Source organism: Pogonomyrmex barbatus, unplaced genomic scaffold (genome assembly GCF_055798465.1).
Source record: "Pogonomyrmex barbatus isolate J1 unplaced genomic scaffold, ASM5579846v1 scaffold2, whole genome shotgun sequence".
Lineage (NCBI taxonomy): Eukaryota > Metazoa > Arthropoda > Insecta > Hymenoptera > Formicidae > Pogonomyrmex > Pogonomyrmex barbatus.
Genome location: NW_028297116.1, coordinates 13,363 through 36,685, shown reverse-complemented (window position 1 = coordinate 36,685; position 23,323 = coordinate 13,363). Strand labels below are relative to the sequence as shown.

General features: G+C 32.2%; 5 protein-coding genes across 21 annotated transcripts; 2 read left to right on the top strand and 3 right to left on the bottom strand.

Annotated features, from left to right (window-relative positions):
* The first annotated feature begins 76 nt into the window (after positions 1-76).
* On the top strand, positions 77-1,646 carry RsfS312 (ribosomal silencing factor RsfS-like protein, 312). The gene is made up of 3 exons (XM_011637081.3): positions 77-597; positions 909-1,169; positions 1,374-1,646. The coding sequence occupies exons 1-3, from the start codon at positions 267-269 to the stop codon at positions 1,565-1,567; spliced, it is 786 nt and encodes a 261-aa protein (XP_011635383.2). The 5' UTR covers positions 77-266; the 3' UTR covers positions 1,568-1,646.
* Positions 1,647-2,068: 422 nt separating this feature from the next.
* On the top strand, positions 2,069-3,860 carry Syx18 (syntaxin 18). Of its 2 annotated transcripts, none has more exons than XM_011637083.3 (2): positions 2,069-2,262; positions 2,439-3,860. In XM_011637083.3, exon 2 carries the CDS (start codon positions 2,510-2,512, stop codon positions 3,491-3,493), a length of 984 nt encoding a protein of 327 aa, XP_011635385.2. In that variant the 5' UTR covers positions 2,069-2,262; positions 2,439-2,509; the 3' UTR covers positions 3,494-3,860. The 2 variants fall into 2 exon arrangements, with proteins under 2 accessions (XP_011635385.2, XP_011635384.2); XM_011637082.3 differs by having other exon boundaries at positions 2,069-2,320.
* Positions 3,666-11,179, bottom strand: LOC105426022 (uncharacterized). 2 transcript variants are annotated; one of them, XM_011637084.3, is made up of 6 exons: positions 10,829-11,178; positions 8,491-10,269; positions 6,588-8,365; positions 6,005-6,296; positions 5,507-5,720; positions 3,666-5,307 (listed from the first exon to the last, which is right to left on the bottom strand). In XM_011637084.3, the coding sequence occupies exons 2-6, from the start codon at positions 10,246-10,248 to the stop codon at positions 5,108-5,110; spliced, it is 4,242 nt and encodes a 1,413-aa protein (XP_011635386.2). In that variant the 5' UTR covers positions 10,249-10,269; positions 10,829-11,178; the 3' UTR covers positions 3,666-5,107. The 2 variants fall into 2 exon arrangements, 1 of the variants encoding a protein (XP_011635386.2); XR_016139107.1 differs by lacking the exon at positions 3,666-5,307 and having other exon boundaries at positions 5,580-5,720; positions 6,634-8,365; positions 10,829-11,179.
* Positions 11,180-13,020: 1,841 nt separating this feature from the next.
* Positions 13,021-19,510, bottom strand: LOC105426041 (tectonic-3). Of its 7 annotated transcripts, none has more exons than XM_089076360.1 (5): positions 19,174-19,348; positions 17,942-18,175; positions 16,584-16,743; positions 16,192-16,382; positions 13,023-14,873 (listed from the first exon to the last, which is right to left on the bottom strand). In XM_089076360.1, exons 1-5 carry the CDS (start codon positions 19,210-19,212, stop codon positions 13,800-13,802), a joined length of 1,698 nt encoding a protein of 565 aa, XP_088932486.1. In that variant the 5' UTR covers positions 19,213-19,348; the 3' UTR covers positions 13,023-13,799. The 7 variants fall into 7 exon arrangements, with proteins under 7 accessions (XP_088932488.1, XP_088932489.1, XP_088932487.1 ...); XM_089076359.1 differs by having other exon boundaries at positions 13,028-14,873; positions 19,157-19,510; XM_089076365.1 differs by lacking the exon at positions 13,023-14,873 and adding an exon at positions 14,971-16,065 and having other exon boundaries at positions 19,157-19,510.
* Positions 19,506-23,082, bottom strand: LOC148936550 (B9 domain-containing protein 2-like). Of its 9 annotated transcripts, none has more exons than XM_089076373.1 (4): positions 22,949-23,082; positions 20,235-20,418; positions 19,897-20,157; positions 19,506-19,819 (listed from the first exon to the last, which is right to left on the bottom strand). In XM_089076373.1, exons 2-4 carry the CDS (start codon positions 20,320-20,322, stop codon positions 19,641-19,643), a joined length of 528 nt encoding a protein of 175 aa, XP_088932499.1. In that variant the 5' UTR covers positions 20,323-20,418; positions 22,949-23,082; the 3' UTR covers positions 19,506-19,640. The 9 variants fall into 9 exon arrangements, with proteins under 9 accessions (XP_088932499.1, XP_088932501.1, XP_088932497.1 ...); XM_089076375.1 differs by lacking the exon at positions 22,949-23,082 and adding an exon at positions 22,686-22,941 and having other exon boundaries at positions 19,897-20,133; XM_089076371.1 differs by lacking the exon at positions 22,949-23,082 and adding an exon at positions 22,664-22,939.
* Positions 23,083-23,323: the final 241 nt, after the last annotated feature.

The following is a 23,323-nucleotide window of genomic DNA, read 5'->3' as shown; positions in this document are numbered from 1 at the left end:
TAAGCTTTAATAGAACTTTTTTATTAAAATTAATAAATAAAGTTAAAGAATAATACACCAGAAATAACAGGCGTTTTTCAATCAAGACAAAATTTTTGGTGCCTAATGTCTAATCTGCACAGTTTATTTATAAAGAAACAAATGTAACTTAAAACGAATAAAGATAATATGGAATGATTCCACAGGAATTAAAAATAGAGATTGAACGTCGTCTGTGCATAGTTTTTTCTCCAAAGAAAGACTTAACCTAACTTTTTGAGTTCAGCATGCGTTCGTGCATCTTGAGGAATCTGATCCGCGCGCAGCAACTGTCGCGTGAATTTCTCGGCGGTAGTCGCACGTATTCGCGACTCAAATTAGCGAGGAGGTTCTCGAGCAACGTGGGAAAGAATCACAGCGATGGAAACGAGGATGCGAACAAGGACGAGGATCATAACCTCGCGATCGAACCGTTATGGAACACAAAATATAAGATGTTTCATGACAAGGACGCGGATATAATCTTCGATGTGAGTGAGGAGCAGCAAAAGATCCTTCTCGAAGAACTGAATAAACAAGAGAAGGTTCAAAATCCTTATGCTGATATTAATCTGGACCGTGAGTATCAGAGGGAGGTTGTATCATCTTTTTATAACTGTGTTATTAAATAAGACATTTAAGTAAATCTAATGAATATGATATTTAGATTTAATATGATTATTATATACATTAATATATATAGTTGATATAATATATGTATTATATAATAAAGTGTGTGTGTATGTGTGTGTATATATACACACACACACACATATATACACATATATATATATATATATATATATATATATATGCATTTAATAAAAATATAAAATTTAATAAATGATCAAATTATGAATTTAGTAATAATCGAATTATGTATGCATTAGACGGCACTTCTGGAGTATTTGATATCAAGGATCTCGTCACATTACTGGAGCGAGACAAGGCTAAGAACATCTTTGTCGCTTCAGTTTCCAAAGAGTATGCTTACGTGGATTACATTGTTGTTGTGAGTGGAAATTCGCAAAAACATATGAATGCTCTAGCCACTTTTATACGCAAGGTTTATAAATTGAAAAGATATCCAACTGATAAGATACCCAAAATTGAAGGAGAGAACTCCAAAGATTGGATGGCTTTGGATTTAGGTAGGATTTCAATATTTTTCTGAGTTGGAAATATTTTGTGAATAGATTTTATTGTATTTCTGCCATTAAACATTATTGTTTATATTATTGTTTATTAATTAAATCTGTAACCTTTTCATCAAAATTTATTCTTAACAAATTTGATACATTCTCTTGACACAGTATATTAACGGTATATTAAATTGAATATGATCTATGTTGTAGGAAATATTGCTTTGCATATCTTCTCACATTCTGCCAGACAATATTACGATTTGGAAACTTTGTGGACAGTTGGTTCACAATACGACGAGAAGACTAATGAAGTGACAGATTTAAATATCATGGATCAATACAATGTTTTCTTGGCTGACTTTCAACCTGCTGATAATGTTAGTGATTCGCAACGTGTAGTTTAATGTGATAAATATTAATTAAGATTCTAATTAAATGCAATTTAAGCTAATCATAATTAATAAAAAAATGTAAAATTTATAATTGATTATCAATATTATTGATCGTATCTCTCATAATGACATCTGTATCTTATATAATATTGTAAGAATTAGACAACCGTAAGCGGTCATGAAAGAAATTCAGAATATAAACAGCTAACAGAGAGGAGCCGTCGCGGTCGTGCAGATCAAGTGTCTTGGATAGTAGGCGAGGGATCCCGAGTTCAAATCCAGTCGGTCTCCGTTTATTTTTCCGAATCTAATAAATATCTTTCAATATTGTCAAGAGACATAATAAAATAATATTTTAAAGATATGAAATACAAAGTATTGCTTTTTTTTAATTATGAGACTTTGATTTTATTTTTAATTAGTATTAATTTATTATCCTATTTTTTATTAAATATAATTTGAGATATCTTTTTTATTTTCATTAAAATTGCACTTTTCACACACCTCGAACAAATACATTCATGTGAATGGTACATAACCTCATTTCTGTTTGCTCTTTAGGAGTTCGCATATGACAGATGTTTACAAAATTGACTATTATAACCGTTTGTTATTGTACTAATTTGCTTAGTAAAGGAGCGCACACAGATTGTAAATTTACCTCGTTGTGCGATTATGAATGATATCACGGTCGTTGGCACGTTAATGTAAGAGCAGCGCATTTATATAAATATGTTAAATACAGCTCTGACAGAGGAAGATTAGGTGAATTATCAGAAAATTATCATTTTTTTAAATATTTTCAGTTTTTCATTCAGCCTCGATCGCGAACATATGCGACTTTTGCTTTTGGCATCTCAAATACACATTTCGATGTTTCTAGAATGATCACTATTCGCGCCGGAGGGACTTCGTCGGCGGAAGCTTGACGAGATCTCATGAGAAATCGCAGCGATGGACGTGAGTGCGTTGTTCAAGGCCAGTGTGAAGGCGGTGAATTTGCGCAACAAGGACCTTGGCACGCCGACAGCGGATGGTCAGCCACGGAAGGCCAGGAGCAAAAGTACCTTCTGCGTGAAAGCGCAGGGAGTGGTTGTGCAGATCTCTAAGTTGCGCGAGTTCTTGTTGGAGAACCGCAAGGCCTATCTGAACTTCTCCAATTACTTGTCTACCGCACCACATATGACAGATGCGGAGCGTGATGAGATCGATCTGGGCGCACAGCGAATAATGAGCACCTGCTCGCAACTGATTAAGGATCTGAAGCGGGAAGTCGCAGCGTCCACGGAGCAAAACGTCACTCAGCAAAATGTCGAGCACCGCGAAATCATGCTGCTGCTGATAGAGGACTACCTAAAGAATGTCTGCAAGATATATTCTGAGCAGAAGGCGATGCGGGTAAAGAGGACTATGGAGATGCGAAAGATCGCCAAGCTACAGACAGATTGTAAAACCGTCAATCAGCCATTAGCAACAGGAGCCATAAAATCGGCACTGAACACGGAGAAATCCATGGATCATGATGTCAGAAATGATTCGAGCGACTCGAGTCCAATGAAGATCCAGGAGATCAACGGAGATGTCAATACATTGACATACGAAGAAGAATTATCGGCCGAGGACGTCCAGATGTTCGAGTCTGAGAACGAGCAGCTGTATAATGAATTAAACATGATGACGGAGGAAGTCAAACAGATCGAGAGCAAAGTGGTGCACATCGCCGAGCTTCAGGAGATCTTCACGGAGAAGGTTCTGGATCAAGACAAGGATCTCGACAGGCTGATGACGACGGTAGTCGGTTCGACGGAAAATGTGAAAGAGGCAAACGAACAGATCCGTCAGGCGATCCAACGGAACGCCGGTCTCAGAGTGTGGAGTCTCTTCTTCCTCCTGGTGATGTCATTCTCGTTATTGTTCCTCGATTGGTATAATCCGTAAGAATTAGCTTTAAAATCTAAATAAGAGAAAGGAATATTTACAAATGATAGCTGGTGTGAAATCTATAAAATATATCTTTATTATGGATCGCACTAATTTTTGGCAATCGTTACTCTTATAAGCGTGAAGAAACGCTAAAAGGACAACTGGAGAGAAAAAAAAAGAGAGAAAGTATTTGCCAAAATATGTTGTTATATTTTATCCCCGGACATTATTGTACATAATAGCTGTAACTTAATGTATATATAATAAATTTTGTATAATATATATTTACTTATATATGTACATCATCTCTACACATGTGCACGTACAAAAACATACGCCTACTTTACTAGTTTACTTTAATAAAATTCGATTTTGCTAATCATGTTGCTAACTGCATCAAGATATTTTTACTCTTTGCCCATTTTTCATAAAAATATTCTTTTAAAGCTTCCGCTTTCTCCCGCTGCGATTGAATTATTGAGATCAAAGCTTAGAAATTATATGTGATTTTCTTTCTCTCGCAATATACATTGATACATTATAAATTAATATTCATACATTTGCTTAAATGTGAAAATTGCACTTCTCAGACGAAACAAATATATAAAATATAATATTAAATATATATATATATATATATATAAATTTAATAATATTAAAATGTATTCTAAGATATTGAGCGTGCGCTGGGAAAAAAATGAAAAAAATAAATCTGATTTATCTGGAGTTCAATCTATATGAAGAAGATAGAAAAAAAATCACATTATTTCTATTTTTTGATATAATTCCATGTGGCTGCCGTGAGAAAACAGGAGCTTTAATGTTCTTAAATTATTGAATGTGATTGAATCTATACAGATACGTCAGTTTGTAAAAAATGGATACAGCGAAGAACTTATTCATTGACATTTCGTTCATTTTTTCGAATATATCAGTCACGTTGATTGAAGTTAATCTAGTACTTCTTGTTGAGGTATAAGCGCAATTCGTTAAAATTAAAGGATTTTGCAACTCGCCGTGATACGATTACAATTGAGTTATCACGAAGATACGAAGAGATATTGCTTTACACACAATAACGATTCGCGTATCGTGTATAAAATTAATTGCGTATTATGTATAAGTATTCATAGTACTCATGTACGCGCGTCCATTTTTATTATACAAATTTTACAAAAATGTAAATCGTTGCGCACGTGTTCTCATGCGAGAAGCGAAACGCAAAATGACGTCCATTGCTTACACGTTGCGGCCGCACGAAGACAAATCACCATATCAAAATGCATAAACCATCATTAATCATTATGTAGAACGTGTAAATGTAAAAGAAAAACTCGGAAATCTGTCTAGAAAAATAGAAACGAGACATTTTCTTCTTAGCAAATAAAAAAAGTAAAAAATATAGTAAAAAGAAAAGCGTTACGAAAAATGGAATTGAAAAATTTTATGATTCACAATTGAAAAATATCCTTTATGTTGTAAAGTTATTCTTTTGTCTTACGCGAAATGACATAGAGGTAAGCAAAATTTGAAAAAGATGTGGAAAACAGAAGTCTTCTAAAAGCCACATTGATTATAGGCGATACTCACGATTATATAAAACATTGGCTTTCTAATTAACGAAAGTTCTTATCTTATTATGTAATTATATTTATAACGTGGATGCTGGTCTGGCGGACACAATCTGCCCTCGATTATGCATTGAATCACCCACGTAGTAGAAAGTAATGGAATTTGTTGACGAGCGGCTCTATTCACTGCCCATGACGGGCATCTGCAATTGGACACGACCATTATATTACTGGCGAAGTCCATCGTTTCCATGGCCTCTGAAAAATATCATACAATTTCATAGCTCATGATTAAATAATTTATTTGAAATAGCATAGACATGAAGTAATTTATATATCAAGCTTTATAAATTTTAATAGAATATTTATTTTTGCTTTATTTTAATATATGTATATTATATATTTATTTAAAATTAAATTTGCTCTCAAGAAACTATATAACGATAAAATTAAATACCTGAGTCTTCCGCGATCAAAACTGCCGCACCCGCGTTCTCACAAACCTGCTGCCAGAATGTAGCAAATTGTCTATCATATGATAGACTAGGAATTATCACGACAATCTCTTCTAATGGTTTACTTCTGCTCATTTCGAATTTTTCTACGTAGCCTCTTTTCTGCAAACTCCAACCAGTTGGAAGCACATGTTCGGCTACATTCACAATTTTTCCCTAAAAATATCAAATGTGAGACACAATAGGTAATTGGACCATATTATTACAAGTATGATAATAAATAAAATTTTATCTGTGTATATTTCTATTTATTACAAAGTCTGAAATGAGATATTACTATATTCGAATTGAAAAATATTCGTTTGTATAGCGATGTCCCATTTCGGGAATTTCGATCGGGAACAGACTTTGTAATATAATAAATGGAAATATTGGAAACATTAAAAATAATTTTAAAGAATATAATTAATATAGAACAAGAGAGATGTCACGTGTATTACCTCTGTACAACATCTAATAATCCATTTGTGATTGCACACAGAGATTCCGACTGATAAACATAATATATATTTTTCTGTAGTGTTCGGCACGTTTGTGATGAGCTTCGTATCTACATATTCATCCTTTGGTATTTTTTCGAAATTCTCATAAATCTTGCCGCCCCCCGCCAAAATCTGCGCGTGCAATCTGTCTCGCACGAATGGACGGTCGTCCCAATCATCCTCGTTTTCGGTTTCCACATCCGTTTCTGTCTCTGTGCCTGATAGAGTGAGTCCTGATAGATCTTGATATCTGAAACAGTGGAGGATCAATTAGTCAATGTAGAAAACCTGAATATGAAAAAACGGCAAATAACAATTTGCTTTTAAATATTTAAACATTAATTCTTAAATATTAAAACTATTTAATATTTATTTTTTCATAATTCAATATTTACATATTAATTCCAGTTCTATTGTTAACACGTTTTATATTGACTGAATTTGCTAATAATTTCTTCCTCTAGGACTTTTTCTTAATCATTGATGTTGCCTTGTTCAATTGTTAAATAAATCGATAATAAATAACAAGAGAAAAAGGTACCTGTCCAGAGCTTCTAAGGATGCACAAGTAAGAATAAATGACATGCCCTTGAAGATGTTGGAGTTTAATGGGATTGGACCAAGAGTCTCGACCATCTGCGGGTCCTCCATTTTCTTCTTACTACGCGGCTTGCTCTTAACTTTACTCTGTGGTCCTTTTACAATCTGCTCGTACGGCGTGCCGACTATCTCTTTCTGCACACCCTTCAAAATGTACCAATCCTGCGACTGAAATTCGACGTTCGAGTCACTCGATACACTCTCGTTCTCTGATATCGCGTCCTTTTCTTTCTTCAGTTTAGTAGATATACCGGATACCGAGGGTTCTGATTTGGTTTTACTGGCGGAAGTGCCCGGCCCGGTGGCATTGGTCTTGGACTTGGGTGTCGAGAAGAGTGGCGTGCCGATTCTCTTAGAACGTCGCTTGCCGTCAACCATGTTGTCCAAAGTTACTTGACCAAGTGCTTTCGGCGTGCTCGGCAAAGAGTTCTTATCCGCTGAGTCCACCTCCTCCTTGAGCACTTGTGCCTGATCGGCAGACAGGGAAATGTTCTGTATTTGTACACGCAATCGTTCACCTTCATCAGTTTCTACCGTGTAGTACGTGTCGTCGTTGCCCAACGTATGAACATTGACAATAATTCCGCAAGAACCATAGCCATTGGTTTTTGTGGTTGCATATACGGATAGGCCCTCCCTCAGAATCTTTGGTATCGGTATCACAAACTCAGGTATAAGCGTTTTGCTCTTACCGTCGAAGAAGTTTACTTTGTATTTGGTCTTCTGCCGATCGATCACCGTGCCAGGATAGTAATTATTGTCCGACCATTTGGCAAATGCTATCTTGCCAATCAATTCGTCAGGCAGCATATTTCGCGGCGATGAATTCGCTAGAACATTTATGTCGGTTAACAAGTTGTTCTCGACACTTTCTAGCTTGCTCTTCTTCACGCTGGCCAATGCGTCCGTCTCCGTAACGGAAATGCGGACTCGGCTGGAACTCGGCTCATTCGAAATATCACCAGCGCCGTTCTCGCCGTTACTCTGCGTAACGTTTGACTTCTCCAGTTTGCTTCTCGGTTTTTTTAGAACCCTACCTTTTTTTGTACTCTTTGGCGTGATGGTTAACTCAATCTTCGAATCTTTCGTAATCTGATCCGACGGTGTCGACGAGCGCATGTTCTTTTCCAAGTGAGGATCATCTAGCCGTTCGTTGCTCACGTTAACGAAGGTGCTGCTAGGTGAAGCTGTTCTGATAGTTGTGGATATTGTTGTAGGTACGGTGCTATTCAGTTCTACGTTTGCATAATTCAAAATCGTCGTGGTGAGCAGGCGGTAATTCTTCCATTCGCGTGTCAAACGATCGTAAGTCTCGTCTAACATCTGCTTTTCTATTGGTGTCGGAATGTCCTGTTTCTTTGCATGCTTCACCGGGAGCGACGGTATTGAGAAATGCACGTTCTTCAAAGCAAGTCTTGTAGCCAGAGAAGCAGCGCTGGATGCCGAGCTGGAACTAAACGACGACATGGTGGACAGCCGAGATGGATTCAATGGATACAACTGGGGATTGCTGTTGACAGAACCGGGTGACGATTCCTTGTTATCGGAAATGTCCGCCAACGATGACTGACTGTCATCGTTTTTCTGCCTGTCCATCATAAACATGGACTCGGGATGGCATTGAACTGTAGTTAATTCCTTGCTTGCGATTTCCTTCGTATTCTCATCTATGTTCACTACGTATTTGAACTTCAGGTACATCTTCATTTCTCGTTCCACCTGTGAATGATTTTTTTATCATATATGAACATTTTACAATAAATTTTTAGTGCTTATAATTTATCATACAAGTCATCCTTTATATATTAAAATAGAATTAAAGCGAGTACCTATTTGCTGCTCACCTGTATAGTCTTTGCCAGATTATTGTGGGTCAGATCGGACTTGATCTTCTCCTCGACGTTGGATGTCTCGTTATCGCTTATACTGATGAGCTCGATATTGTCTATATTCTTGGAGATAAAGGAATTACCTTTGCTATTACTCAACTTCTTTATGTTATGCGTGACAACATTACTATCTTTCAGCGTTGTAATAGGAATCTGCTCGTCACATCCGGAGAAGGTATCCGAATCCAAGCTAAGAGTCGCATCAGTGTCGCTTCTCTTGGAATCGGTACTGCCATTCACCAGCCTCTTATCCATCGTCATTTTTGAGTCTAGAGATGATTCCTTCATACTTTCTGCGGATTTGTAGCTGAAGTCGGTGCCACTTCTGCTCTCGTAACTGCTTTTATCTGTAGTCTGAACCTTGGAACTGTCATCTAAGTCTACGACGATTTTCTTGCCCTCGTGTGAGTCATCGATCTGAACAACTTCCGGCTTGGTTTTGATATGCTGACGATCAAATGACAACTCAGTCGATGAGTCCAGTACGATCTTCTCACCATCGTCGTCGATCTGCACCACTTGTGGTTTTGATCTATTCTCATCATCGCCAGCAGTCCGTTTCATATTTTCGTATATAAATTCCACACTGGGTCGCAATTTGACCTGAGAAGATGAGATCTCTTGCTTGTTGTCGACAATACTCCCAGAAGGCTTCTCACAATTCGACTGCTTGATTTGATTATTTTCAGCAGATATCGTTTCTGCATCTTTCGCAGATGCATTCATCTCATCTGATGTTCCAATCCCAGATTTCTCGTCGGCTATTACAACATTTGTAGAACTAATTTCCCCTCTCGTTTTGGTCACCAAATTGTTATCTTCGAGCAACGAGTCATCGCTTTTGTTGGAATAATTGACCACTGTCGTGCTGTCGTTGACGCTGGTATCAGATAGTTTCTCGGAAACGTTTAAATTTTCGTCTTTATCCTTGTCAACATTATCTTGATTTATCTGTTTGGAAGAAAATTCCCGTGTCTTTTCATCAACCATCGTTTCCGCATGTTCGATGGAATCTCTCAAAGAGTTTTGAGTCAATTCTAGATTAGTTGGGTCTTGAGTCTCCTCTATTGTAACGTTTTTATCCTTATTCTTAAATAAGTCCTGATATGAATCATCAGATTGATGACTTTCTTCTTCTTCCTCCTCAAATTGTTTCTCAACATTCATCATATCTTCCGCTGGCATAATTTTAGAGATTTTGGTAGGCGGTTCATCGATAATCTCAGCTTTACGTTTCAGACTGGGAACATCAATATTACCTACTTTTTTAGATAGTAAATAATTCTGAGGAGGTGTACCTTGAATAATATCAACATCTTCATCAAAAAGCTCTTTTTTTTCTGATTCACGTAACTCGTCAGATACATCCTCTTCAGTCTTTTCAGCCTCGTTTTCTAATCCTTTATCTATAATAATCTCATCCCCTTTATTATTTACAGTTATCGTATTATCATATATCTGCAATTGTGCTTCTGGACTCTGCTGCGAATCTAATGGCTCAATCGATTTTTGAGAATCATCTTCTCCATCCTGTGTCTCCCTGGCCCTTTCCACCATGCTCTCTTCTCCTTCGCAATCGATAAGTCGAAAATCCTGACTCTCATTCAAGCTCGTATTTTGAGTTTCGTTAACTTTGGAGTTTTCATTAGCACTTTCAGAATAGGTTTTTTGTGTATCTTGCACAGAAGTTTCTACTTCCTTTGGATTAGACATAATTGAATTATGGCAAAAGCTCTGAAAATAAAATGTATCGATATACACATAAAATTTACAAAAATATAAAATTGTAAAGAAGACAAGTATTGTTATTAAATTAACAAAAATATAGTTCTTGAAAAATGGCAAACGAAAATTTGAAAATTAAACATAACGCGCCAAATTTTTTTTTACAATTAATTTATAATTGAAGATTGAAGAATTGCGGATTGAAACGCATTTTTCATTAATTATTAATAAATATTTGCATTAAATATTATTTAAACAAATGTCTCATAAAAGTAGTTGCTTTATTCTGCATTTTATAGAAAATCTCTTTTAATTTTGATCATTACAAAATTTTATTTAATAAAAATTGTTGCGTGAATGAATTGCAAAAAATTGACGCAGCACGTATCGTGTTAAAGAGACAGAGCGAGCTGTATATTTTCCACGTAGATACATATATTCCCGGCAATTGGAATGAATTCCGCATGCACATAGCGGTGTTTACAATGGCGAAAGGTTACGGCGGGAACGATTCTCAAAGTGGAACGAGCCGGCAAAAAATCCGCGAATTAATCCACGCAAAACTCACCGATACTTAACACGCGTGACGTGGCGTAGCAAATCTTCGATCGGGAATATCTGCGTCGCATGTACGAGATATCACATTTGCTTATATCACTGTAAGCGAACGTTTTCGCCGGTCGCCTCGAGTCGGCTCGTTGTTCCCGGCTATATTTTCCGCGGGTTATATTTCCGCGAGTAATAGACAGGAGCCATAAAACGGAGTACACTCGCGCGCAAGAACGCGAGATGCATCGGGAGAACCGTGAGATTGTGAAACAGCACGCGAATACGTCACACTTCCTCTTTTCTATCGCCGCTTGTTCGCGAAACGATACGAAAGCCAAGTAACGCCCGCCATATTTGCATTGCACACGGTGTGGCGCGCACGGGAACAGGAAGTACTCGCTGCTCCCTATTCTGATTCGCGATCGCGGTTTAAGGTCAATTTGAGTGTCAATTCAAAAGTGTCGGTAAATGTTCAGTTTAGGTCCCCCATCTCCGATTTTGAAATAGGTTCATTCGGTGAAATATATTAAAAATAGGTTCATTCGACGCGTTTTTGCACAAAACGAAAAAATCTGGCAGGAAAAAGCGTCACTCTGCCCCGCAAACCGAGATATTAATCGTTAAAGTTTGCGTTATTTAGAGTTAAGAAACCTGTAGGCCTTTTCTCTAATTTCTTAACGACAGTTCCACTAGCTAGCTAGGTATATCGCTTTTTTAGGTACGCAGCTTTTTTCCCATATATTATACCTGCGCAACGACAACGTAAGGATGCGGCGTAACCATAGACATTTATACTATACACTAGACCGCTAATTCCTCTATTTATTGGGGATCGATCATGTAACTTTTCCCCTAGGGAAACGTGAAAAGTGAAAAGTTTCATGTGAACTTACGATCGTGTACTTTGCAGGATCATGTAACTCTCTCAAACGTGAAAATGTGAAATTTTTCACGTGAACTTTTTCGCCATGTACCTTGATGGCGGAAAGGCGGAAATCTAGGGAATTAATAAATATGCTTCGGAATTAGATAAGGTTAGGGCCGCGTTAGGATTAAGTGTACGTAATACATATACAATTGGTTATTAAAAGATGTATATAATACTGTACCAATAAAATAATTTTCATTATAAGACTTATAAAATACTATGAAACTATGTTTCATGATTTCACTTTCCACGCATTCAAACTACATACATAATCGCTGTACGTGAAAAGTTTCACGTGAAATGTCAAATGTAAAAAATGAAAAGTAAAAAGTGAAAAATGAAAAGTGAAAAATTTCACGTAAAGTTACATGATTGACTCCCTGAGCCTGAAAACTTGACCTCAAAACTTATGTATTACATAATGTGATGTAGGGGACAAAGTGTGTAAGGGGACAAATGATGTCACTTGATCAAAACGTGGTCACGCGAATGTAATATGACTGATGCACAAGCATAGACATTTTTATCAAAGATCTTAAATATTTTCATTCTTCAAATTCTATTTTAGAAATTTTTTTTTATTTTGTATTAAATAAATTTCTTTACCTAAATCTGATTTTATATAAATATATATATATATAATTATATATAATTTAAATATTAAGATATATGATTCTAAATATTAAGATTTAAATATTAGGATATAACTTTTATCATTTTATAGTCTTACCATTCTATATATATATATATATATATATAATATATAAGTTAAGTAGATGCGAATCTAATCTGTGCTAACGTATTCAGAAGTCATCATGAACCCTGACCTGTTATTATTAATATGGAAGCGATGGCAAAAGTAGAAGAAGATAAAACAACCTTAACAACATAAAATTAGACAATATAATATATTAAAATTGTTTGGAATATAGAAACTGATGGTATACCAACAGGAAAAAGCTCATAGAATGTAAGTGCGTCCGATATTCGCAGAAAGACAAAGATTATTATAGAGATTAGATATAGAGAACTAGATTTGGACAATCTGGTCAAAGAAATGGAATTTGAAGATTATGAACTGTTCTATAATTATTGTAGAATGTCCATAGAAACGTTTAATAAGTTGTTAGATATTGTTGGGCCACGCATTGAAAAACATTATAAATTAATTAATATATATATATATATATATATATATATATATTTATTTATTATTAATTCGATATGAAACTATTTAATTAATTATTATTATATTAATTAATTAACTTATTCTGATTTGATCCTTATTTATTTTGCCAAAAAGTTCTTTATTATTCTGATTATTCATTGTGTGCGTGCGCGCGCGCGCGGGTGTGTGTGTGTGTGTGTGTGTGTGTGTGTGTACGCCTCGCATCGGTCCTATATTACAGCGATCGATTTCGAGAAATAAATTTGATATGCGACAGTAAAAAAGAGAATAAATTATGTAATAAATTGTGTGTGTAATAATACAATAAAGTATAGTCCTTTTCGCAAATATGTCTGTTGCACGTTTTGTTAACTATTTCAATCATGTATACGATAAAAATATCAGAATCGAAACGATGACGAAGTTCATTAGAGAGACTTGTCGTACGAAAAGCTCGGGTTCGATCCCCAGCTTTTTTGCACACTTCTATTTTTTGCATTCTTACACAACCCGAAACGGAAATTTATTTAATACTTTTTTTTAAATCTTCATTATTCTTTCCTTCTATAATTTTTTTCAAGTCTAAATATGTTTAAATATTTTAATTGTCTAATATATTTCATAAATTTATATATTTTTAAATACACAAAATTTCAAAATACTACAAATACTTAGATTTGTTACTGTTTATGATATACTTTATATTTTGTACATTAATTAAAAGTAAAATAACTGAAAGCAAAATCTTAATTAATTTTAATTAAAATTTTAATTAATAATATATATCCTCATTATACATATCTCCATGTGTTAAAAACTTATATATATATATTTAAATACTTATATTTACTTATATATAATATTTATATTTTATATATATATATATTTAAATACTTATACATATATATGTATAAATATAATATGTATATATATGACTAAAAGAATCGATATACTTGACATTTTTATATTTTTTGAGCCATTTAAGAAAGGATAAAAGAAATCATAAGGCAATGTAATATCTAAATTAGACCCACCGGCAAAGTGGTATGTAAACGGTTTTGAAATGTCATAAAAATTGACATAAGAAATAACATTGATATGAAGGATGTCTGTGCAATTTTTTAATGTGCATTTTGGCCAGCTAACATCCTCTTCCGTGTTGAATGTTATTCCAACGCTTAATATTTCATAATTTGTCAAAGATGTTTTAGGTTTCGACAATATTGAATAAAGAATATTCAAATGCATAGATGTAATTAATCCTGAACATAATATTTGTTTTCCAATCGTGTGCGCAGTCACGATGTTTCGTGGTATCCTGTCGAACACGATTTGCAACCAATCATCAACATTTTTACTAGAAAAATTACCCAATTTTGAAACATAAGAGTTATAATATTGATTCATGTTTAAAAAAAAATCCTTCAACAAAAGACGCATCGTCAAATTTTGTAACTCTGCACAAGATGTTGTAGTGAAATTCTCGATAAACAATTTGACAGAACATGCCAATCTAATATCTTCGCCAAATATGATCGTATGTCTGTTAATTTTATCACACTCTCCATTTTTTCCAGCCAAAGGTAACGTGAGAAACCCATTAGTTCTGTTGAAAAGAATATCATTGCTTGCATTAGAGTGAGAAATGCCAATAATGATCGGCTTACCCATCATATAACCAGGATTACCACTACGAGCAAAAACTTTTGTTTTATTTGAATCTATCCAATAATATTCTATCTCGAAATATTGATAAAATGCGTGAAATGCATTTCCTATATTAAAATATGCGTCAATACTATGAATACCAGCGGAACCATTATGTCCAATTATGTACTTTAAACCCTTGACGATGTTGGTACACGTAGAATTCATGCAAAATCCTGATACGCTGGTTCTATTGCATACAGAAAACGACTTCAGGCAATAATGAGTTCTTATTGGCAAACAAGTATTATCTCGACATGTCTAAAAACAATTTTTAGAATTAAATTCAACAATAAATGTATAGAAATAAAAGAATAACGCATGTAAAAAAGGAGAAAAAATGGGAAAATATGAAATATCTAATTCAAAAGTTTAATTTTTAATAGAACTTATATAAACATTATTTTACAGTATTATTATATATATCTTTGTAATAATAATATCATAATAGTATATGATATAAAATATCAATATCTTATATATTCCACACAACACATTTTATCATGTGGATATCCTAAAAATTATTTCATGTTCCAAAATATAATCTCAGGAAAATGCAATAATTATTTATATTAATTCCGCGATATTCAAATAGGATAGCTTATAAATATCCTCAAAATGTTCCAAATGCTTTTCAATGTACAACATTGCTTTTGCATTACTAGATAGCGTGATTATAACTCGTAATTATAATAAACATTTGGATTGGATTTAATTTAAATGTACTTGTGAAACACATTGAGAAGAGTATGTTATTGAAATTGGTACAACTTTATGATATTCTATGTACTATTTTTTAGAAAAAATAAGTTTAAACAATGTTAGTGTTATTTTTTAATATTTTTTGACGGGCACATCTAATGCCATTTTTTTATATTTCCGTAAGGTAATTTTATATTTATATCACATCTCTTTTTAATAAACTGAACAAATATACTGTCACTGTTTGCGTGAGACAAGGGGGTGACATTTTAAAACATGAGGACATTCTAAAATATGACATTCTAAAATAACAGAATATCTTTCAAATAAATTGTGCTATGTGGATATAATATCAATATTTTTATATGTAGTATTTAAAAAATATAAAATTTGTAATATTTTAATAATTAATAAGATAACTGATATTAGCATTATAGTTGTATTACATTTAGGTATCTTTTATTTGTAATGAAAAAAATTTTATATTATATATAAATTTGTTTCATTTATAAAATTAATACAAGATAACTCGGAACAACTTTATTCTTCAAAAGAAATATTCTTGACTCAAATTTGAGATCAAATTTTTATTTTATGTCCGAAATGTCCGAAGTTTGGTTTTTGATTTATGAAAAGAATTACAATTTGGAAATAGGAGATAAGTAATAGACAGTACAATTTATAAGGCGCTTGTTGTCACTCAATTGATGGATGGCTATGAATCGCATCGCTTTTTTTCTATCTTTCAAATCTAATCAATAATACATAAATTACTTCTTTTGAAGAATAGTAATTTAAACTAGTAATTTAAACTTAACCAATACCGAAAAATATTTATTAAATGTCATATTTCTATACAAATTTGTAAATTGATCACCTGTTTTGTAGTAAATGTATTGTTGAATAACAGCAGAGATTTTATAATTGTAAAATTATTGAATGTCGTAGTGAATAAATACGGATTATTATTTGTTAGATCATTTTGAATACATCTATCTTTCCAATTTTCCAAATATTTCAGAATTTTTTTGAACGAGCATATTCCAGTAAATCCAGATTGTAAAAACTCTGAAACATATTATCAATTATTTCTAAATAAATAGTAATAAATGTTACAAATTTAAAAGGATTATATTTTATTATTATTATCATCAAAAATTATGTAATATTATTATTATATAATATATATATATATATATATATATATATATATATATATATATGTTAATATAAAACACGCACGCACGTACGCATGTCTTCATTATTTACCTATTGTATCAACAGATTTGTCATATAATTTCAATAATGTATCTCCATGTTGGTAATATTTAAAGAAATTAAATTTTGGTAATACTTTCCTATGTTTCATGTTCCATTTGTAATTCTTCATTTGTAGCATTTTCCACAGATATTTTTGGTCATATAATGCCTAAAATAAATAATTTATTAGTTAAAAGTAACAGACTAATATAAAATTTCAAAACAATTTCATTAGAAAAATTGTATCTAACAATCCGGATAGTACATATTCGTAAATGGTTTACAACTGTACTTTTAAAAAAACTTATAAAACATTAGATACGTTTAGGATGTATATGAAATTAATATGTGCTGTCTGGGAATATTATAGTATGTGATAAAAAATGTAAAAATGTAATGTAATAAAAAAAAGCTATTGGGAACAATTATAACAGACAGATATAGATCCATATGTAATATCTATTCTATGAAGAAAGATATGTAATATCTTTCTAATTCATACAACTTCCACATCATGCAACATTTCTACCTTCAAGGTAGAAATCAGATAGACCTCTAATGAAAATCTATCTTATCCTCATGATGAATCTCCATTGAACTTTCATTAGAACTTTCGTTAATCTGTGTAAATGTCTTACGGATGGTTTATACTTGACACTTTTCGAAAAATTGCTTGATACAAAAGTTTCATGGTTTTTCGCACAGATAGAATCTGAATCCGCAATAAAAAAAAAATACATGTTCCATTAAAAAAAAATCAACTTCCGTTTGAATAGCCCATTTCCATTAAAAACCAGAAGTTAAAAATGCCACCATTTGATAGTGCACCCGATTTATTTATTAAAATTTTTTGGATTTTTTTATAAAAACCATTTAGCTCGGTCTCAAACTAAAAATGAAAATAAGAAAAACAATTTCCAAACTTCTTTAGTTTGACAAGTGTCATGAACGTCACGACTCCGAACATTTAAAAAATTTTGACCATCAGTTGAATATTTTAGATAACGTTAATGTCGACGGTACTATAACTTTCAAAACTTATAACTCGAAAAGTATTTAATGAAAAATAACTTTATTGTAGGATTTTGGAAAGCTGTCGACATCAGCTATTAGATTTTGAAATAAAAAATGGGATGTTCCGTTTAAAAAAATTGATGTGACTTTGATTTGACCTTGGTGACGCCACCCAAGGTCAAACTGATAAAATCAGTAAATATATCTTTTCGAACTCTACGACTTTTGTCCGAACACTTTTACGATTGAACCTTTTCCTGCAAAGATAAAAGGGTGGTATGGGTGGTCTGAAACACCCGGTATATAAATGTTTCTATAACAACTTTATTACACATAATTACTAATTTACTTACCAAATCATTTTTAGCATTATACATATATGGCAGATTATCATATAAAATGCAAAATAAATTATTTGCGAGTCTTTCAAAAATAAAAGGTGTATTATTTCGTTGTATGAAATTTCGGTTGTAACAGTACCGACTATCGTAAAGATCCACATGATAATCTTGACAATGTGAAAAGGCAGATAAATGAAAATGATTGCAATCCATGTCACAGCAGCAATTGATGTCACAAGAAAACTTCTGTACAAAACAAAAAATTGTATATGTAAGATATAATATGTATTTATAATTACATAATATTTTTATATGTATGAGAAGAATTCCAGAAGTGTTTATCGTAAAAGTAATATTTCGCGAACCAATAGTGAAATTGTAATATTTTGTTAAGTATTTTGAAAAAAAGTGAATAAATAAGTGACTAGAAGAATCTTCTCTTGGTTTTAATTAATGTTGCAAAATGTCTATATTTCTTTCCACACTAATTGTGATGATGCAGTACAGGATAAGTATTATTATTATTATACATATTTTTAAAACATTATTATTGTTATAATTTTTCAATTAAATTTCTTTTTCTTTTTCTTTTCCTTTTTTTATTTATCAAAATTCAAAATTTATAAAAAACAATTAAAACTAATTTTTTATTTCACTTTTTTTCAAATTTCTCCCATAACAATTTCTATTGATTCCGTCATGTTTTCCCAAATATTGTTTTGATTGATAAAAAGGAATATGCACCAGATTTCTAAGAATTCTAGCAAGTTCAATAATAACACAACCATAAAAATTAGATTAAGTCAAGTTACCATATCTTATGGTAACTTACTCTTATATATTTTATCAATAGATGCTAGTTTACGCTATGTCGATTATGAGAAAAATAGAAAGGAGAGAAAAATATAAAATTTAAAATATAATGTTGCTTTAGGAAACTACAAATATGTAAAATGCCTAATATTATCAATAATGTACTCAATGACATCTTAAACTATGCAACTTTCAAAAGAAAATCATAAGAATTTTATTTTCATTTGTAAAATTTGTAAAATAGTTTTTTTCTTATTTCTTTAATCATCAAACGAACAAATCATTTTTAGTCAGTATTAATAAAATATAATTTTTAATTTTTGAGAAATACGTAGCTCTTTTTGGGAAATCTATGTCATCGGCGACGTTTCTCTCTAGTTTTTGTAAATATAAAAGAAAAATATTTGCACGTACTGTCAGATCACACTCACAGATTTCTTTTTTTTTGAGTATGAGAATTTTATTATCATTTCGATGTGTAGCGGATGAGGATATTGTCCTTAAAGTCGATTGTATTTCAGGTTCTGTTTCATTAGCATCTATATTTGAAGATATCTCTGTAGAAATGGCAGTGATGAACATATTATCTTGTTCCGTATCGTTTGAAATTTGTAAAGATGGATCTTCAACTTTGGGAATGTTTGTATACATATCTAAGTCTATCGCTTCACTACAATCTGTATCATTTATACAAATTGATATATCCTCAATTTTTGTTATTTCTGCTATATTTGTATATATTAGAAATAGTAGCACAGATAGAAACATTATTACAAAATAATGTTATTTAAATATTATATTAATAAATATTTGTTCAAAGCTAGTTCAAAGTTTCTTTGCATATCTTTTAGAAATACATTGCTTTTATTTCCACTGTTTTTATAACCGCCTTTATAATTTATAACTGACATCCAAATTTGTCAAAATTCTTTGTCAAAATATCTAAATAAAGAGTCACTGTTCCCATACTTTGCGTCGTTATTTCAAATCTGTCTAATGTATCGATTAAAACATTAGGTGACATTAACTGTAAACTTTTTCCTAAAAATTTATCATATAATCTATCTTTCCAAGTACCTATAAAGAAGTTTCCTACGTTAATAATATATTAGCTTACAGAATTAAAAAATTTTATATATTTAAATTTTACATACCAATAGGTTTCCACGTATGACAATTTAAAATATATGAACCAGATGACAATGGAACATTGTATACTCCATATGAAAGAAATATTATCCTTCTGTAATTATCTCTGTGAAAGACTTGTAATAATAACTTGGGCGAATTTTGTAAAGTCTGAGTTGTATAATGCAAATCTATAGGATAATCCCAAACTGGATTATTAGTATAAAAATCACAACTTTCTTGCGTTTGCCCTCTTTCGTATCCTGAAATTATTTTCCAACCATTACCTACATAACAATAAAAACTTATTAGCATATAACAAATCCATTTCATTTGTATAATATTACGGGTTTATTTTCCCTACCAACATAGACATGCCATTTGCAGAGTAGATATGATGGTTTAAAATTTTTTGCGGATGAAACTTGTCCAATTATATGTAATTCGGCCATCCCATATTATAAGATATTCCAAATATAATAGTAATTTAGAATATATACAGAGTGTAAAAAAGTTACGGTTAAATTTTGGAGGCACATTCCATATACCTAGAGAAGGACAACATATTATTCATGTAATTTATGCTCATAACAGAAATATTTTTGATAATTTATTTTAAAAACATTGTAAATCATCAGTAAACACAAACATTTCAAGACTATTCATTATAGCTTTGAAGTTTACATTTGTATTAATTTTATTAATTAAAATCTATAAAAATAGATACATTAAGAAATGTAAAAAAGCGTACATCAAAATAGAAAGGTTATGATCTTCCGAAGTACAAGTCTTATAACAAAAGTTTAAAATATCCACGCAAATATAAACTTCAATTTATCTTAGTATTGATGCGCTTATATGTCTTTTAAATATATGGATTATCTCACAATTTTCCACAAGCTTGCAAATTGTATGTGATTGTTGATAATTTATTGGTATTTTCTAAATAAGTTTAAGTAAGAAAAACAACGGACTTGTGTTTATATAATAAGTTTTTATTCCCTAAATCTGAAGAATGTGACTCCAAAATTTGGCTGTACATTTTAGTTATACCTTGTATATACATGATGCTATCCTATAAATGGCTAACCCTTTTTATTTCATAAACTAAACAAGATAGAGTTAAAGAGTTTGTAGTGTCCTTTGAGTAATTAATTAAAATTATTAATAAAATTTATGAATAATTTATAAATAATTTATAAATAATCTAAACCGCGTATGTTTTTTTTTCATTTAAACAAGACTGTCATATATGGCATTAAATAGTAGACAGGATGCGTGTGTAAAAAGATAAAGAGCAAGTTAAACTGAGATTAAGATAAATTTATATTGATGGAATTGGACATAAATGACACGATTAAAATATATTTTTAGATTTGAAATTATAAAAAAAAATACATAGAAAAATTATTAAAATTTTACTCACTTTAATTTTTTTTTATATGGTTACACACACACACACACACACACACACACAAAATAAATATATATGTATATATAATTAAAATAAATATATCCATATATATTTATGTATATATAATGATAAGAATTTTTTATTTAGCAAAATACAATTAATAAAATTTATGGTAATTATTTAGAATACTTTATCTCCGATTTCGATAAAATTGGGCTCAATCAGCGCGATTTCACTCAAAATAAAAAAATCTGGCAGAAAAACGCGGCGGTCTGCCTCACAAACGAGATATTAAGCATTGAAATTGACCATTTTTTTTTTGATTAGGAAATCTGTCAGATATAATGCAGCGAATTGCGTTGTGATTCTGTATACATGAGAGGAAGTTTGGGAGGCTTTGTCCCCCGAATGGAGATCGAGGGGGCGAAGCTCCCTCATTAGGGGGGGCGAAGCCTCCTCACTGTTATAAAACAAATTATAAAAACAATACAAGATTAGATTTGTAACAAAATGAAAAGATCAGCGAAAGCTTCACACCCAATTCTTAAGTTGGGGTTTTTGCCAATTTTTCTAGGATCTATCATTTTAGTGTATAATAGACTCATCAATTTAGTAAGGCGAAAGATTATATGCTTGATGCAATCTCTCCTGTCAAGTGCTCCAAGAGGATTATTTCTATATTTGCCAATGGCGTTGGAGGCTGTCGCCGTTGCAAGTCCGACCTGCATCCATCGAGTGAGAGACCAACGTCGCTCTGGAGTACCGGTCGTGAGGATCCGAGAGAATACATGTATATATGTATATATGTGTATTATTTGACGTGTTATTCTAAACACGTTATTTGCGATAAATATCATCACATGCCTCGGTAGTCGAAAGGATAAGATGCCTGCCCTGTAAGCAGGAGATCCAGGTTTGATTCCTGGCTGAAGTGGTATTTTTTCGCAAAATAATTACGAGTTTTCACGACTGGTTCGTGGTCGGGTCCCGCCGTGACGCACACTCTCGCTTCTTATTTGGGTCATCATTTCCAACCTTGCGTAGGAATCTTTGCCAATCTTTCTAGGACCTATTTTAGTATATGATAGACTCATCAATTTAGTAAAGCGAAAGATTGCATCTTGCACCTCGAATGTAATAACACTTTTAGCACTTTTATTTTTAACACTGTATCGCTTTTTAGCGCTGTATCGAGTCGCTATGACAGATTTTCTAACCAAAAAAGTAATCAACTTTAACGCTTAATATCTCGATTCGTGAGGGAGACCGCCGCGTTTTTTTGCCAGATTTTTTTTTTTTTTTTTAGTTTGAGCGAAACCGTATCGATTGAATCTAATTTTATCAAAATCGGAGGTGAAAATCGTATTCTAAATAATTACCAAATTTATTACTATTACGTACAATTTCAAAATAAATTGTTTAAAATCTTTTTCACAATTGATAATGATTACTGACTGATAGATTAATGTTGATGGACGTGTTGCTATGACAACAAGCAAATATTAATCGGAGTATGGACACTCTCATATAAAAAGTTGAATTGTATTTTTGTGCCATCTGAGAGTTAATTATGTAATTTTATGTGAAATTGTTTACTTTAAATTTTATTTTTTATTTTTTCACGTATTGATATTTTATGTGAAATTTTACTCGCTGCTCCCTACTTCGATTCGCGATCGCAGTTTAAGGTCAATTCGAGTGTCAATTCAAAAGTGTCGATAAATGTTCAGTTTAGGTCCCACCTCCGATTTTGATAAAAATAAGCTCATTTAACGCGTTTTTGCATAAAACGAAAGAATCTGGTAGAAAAAAACGTTACTCTGTCCTGCGAACCGAGATATTAATCGTTTACGTTTGTGTTATTCAGTGTTAGAAAATCTGTTATACCAACGAAATGTATCGACATGGGCATGCGCCGTGACCATATGCCATGCATTTCAGGCGCTCGTGCAATATTAAAGTGGTTTTTCAAATTTTTGTGAAATAGTATAATTATAAATTTTGTTTTAAAACAAAAGCTGTAATTGTTCGATTCCACA

Coding starts and splice junctions, on each gene's coding strand:
- RsfS312 (XM_011637081.3), top strand. CDS start 267: ATGCGTTCGTGCATCTTGAGGAATCTGATCCGCGCGCAGCAACTGTCG. Junction 598..908: donor TGCTGATATTAATCTGGACC/GTGAGTATCAGA, acceptor TGTATGCATTAG/ACGGCACTTCTGGAGTATTT. Junction 1,170..1,373: donor TTGGATGGCTTTGGATTTAG/GTAGGATTTCAA, acceptor TCTATGTTGTAG/GAAATATTGCTTTGCATATC.
- Syx18 (XM_011637083.3), top strand. CDS start 2,510: ATGGACGTGAGTGCGTTGTTCAAGGCCAGTGTGAAGGCGGTGAATTTG.
- LOC105426022 (XM_011637084.3), bottom strand. CDS start 10,248: ATGTCTAATCCAAAGGAAGTAGAAACTTCTGTGCAAGATACACAAAAA. Junction 5,721..6,004: donor TTATTAGATGTTGTACAGAG/GTAATACACGTG, acceptor TGATATTTTTAG/GGAAAAATTGTGAATGTAGC. Junction 5,308..5,506: donor TTTGATCGCGGAAGACTCAG/GTATTTAATTTT, acceptor GATATTTTTCAG/AGGCCATGGAAACGATGGAC.
- LOC105426041 (XM_089076359.1), bottom strand. CDS start 19,510: ATGTTTCTATCTGTGCTACTATTTCTAATATATACAAATATAGCAGAA. Junction 16,744..17,941: donor ATAATGCTAAAAATGATTTG/GTAAGTAAATTA, acceptor TATTTATTTTAG/GCATTATATGACCAAAAATA. Junction 14,874..16,191: donor ATACATTTACTACAAAACAG/GTGATCAATTTA, acceptor AATTGTTTTTAG/ACATGTCGAGATAATACTTG.
- LOC148936550 (XM_089076373.1), bottom strand. CDS start 20,322: ATGGCCGAATTACATATAATTGGACAAGTTTCATCCGCAAAAAATTTT. Junction 20,158..20,234: donor CAAATGGCATGTCTATGTTG/GTAGGGAAAATA, acceptor ATTGTTATGTAG/GTAATGGTTGGAAAATAATT. Junction 19,820..19,896: donor TCATACGTGGAAACCTATTG/GTATGTAAAATT, acceptor ACTTCTTTATAG/GTACTTGGAAAGATAGATTA.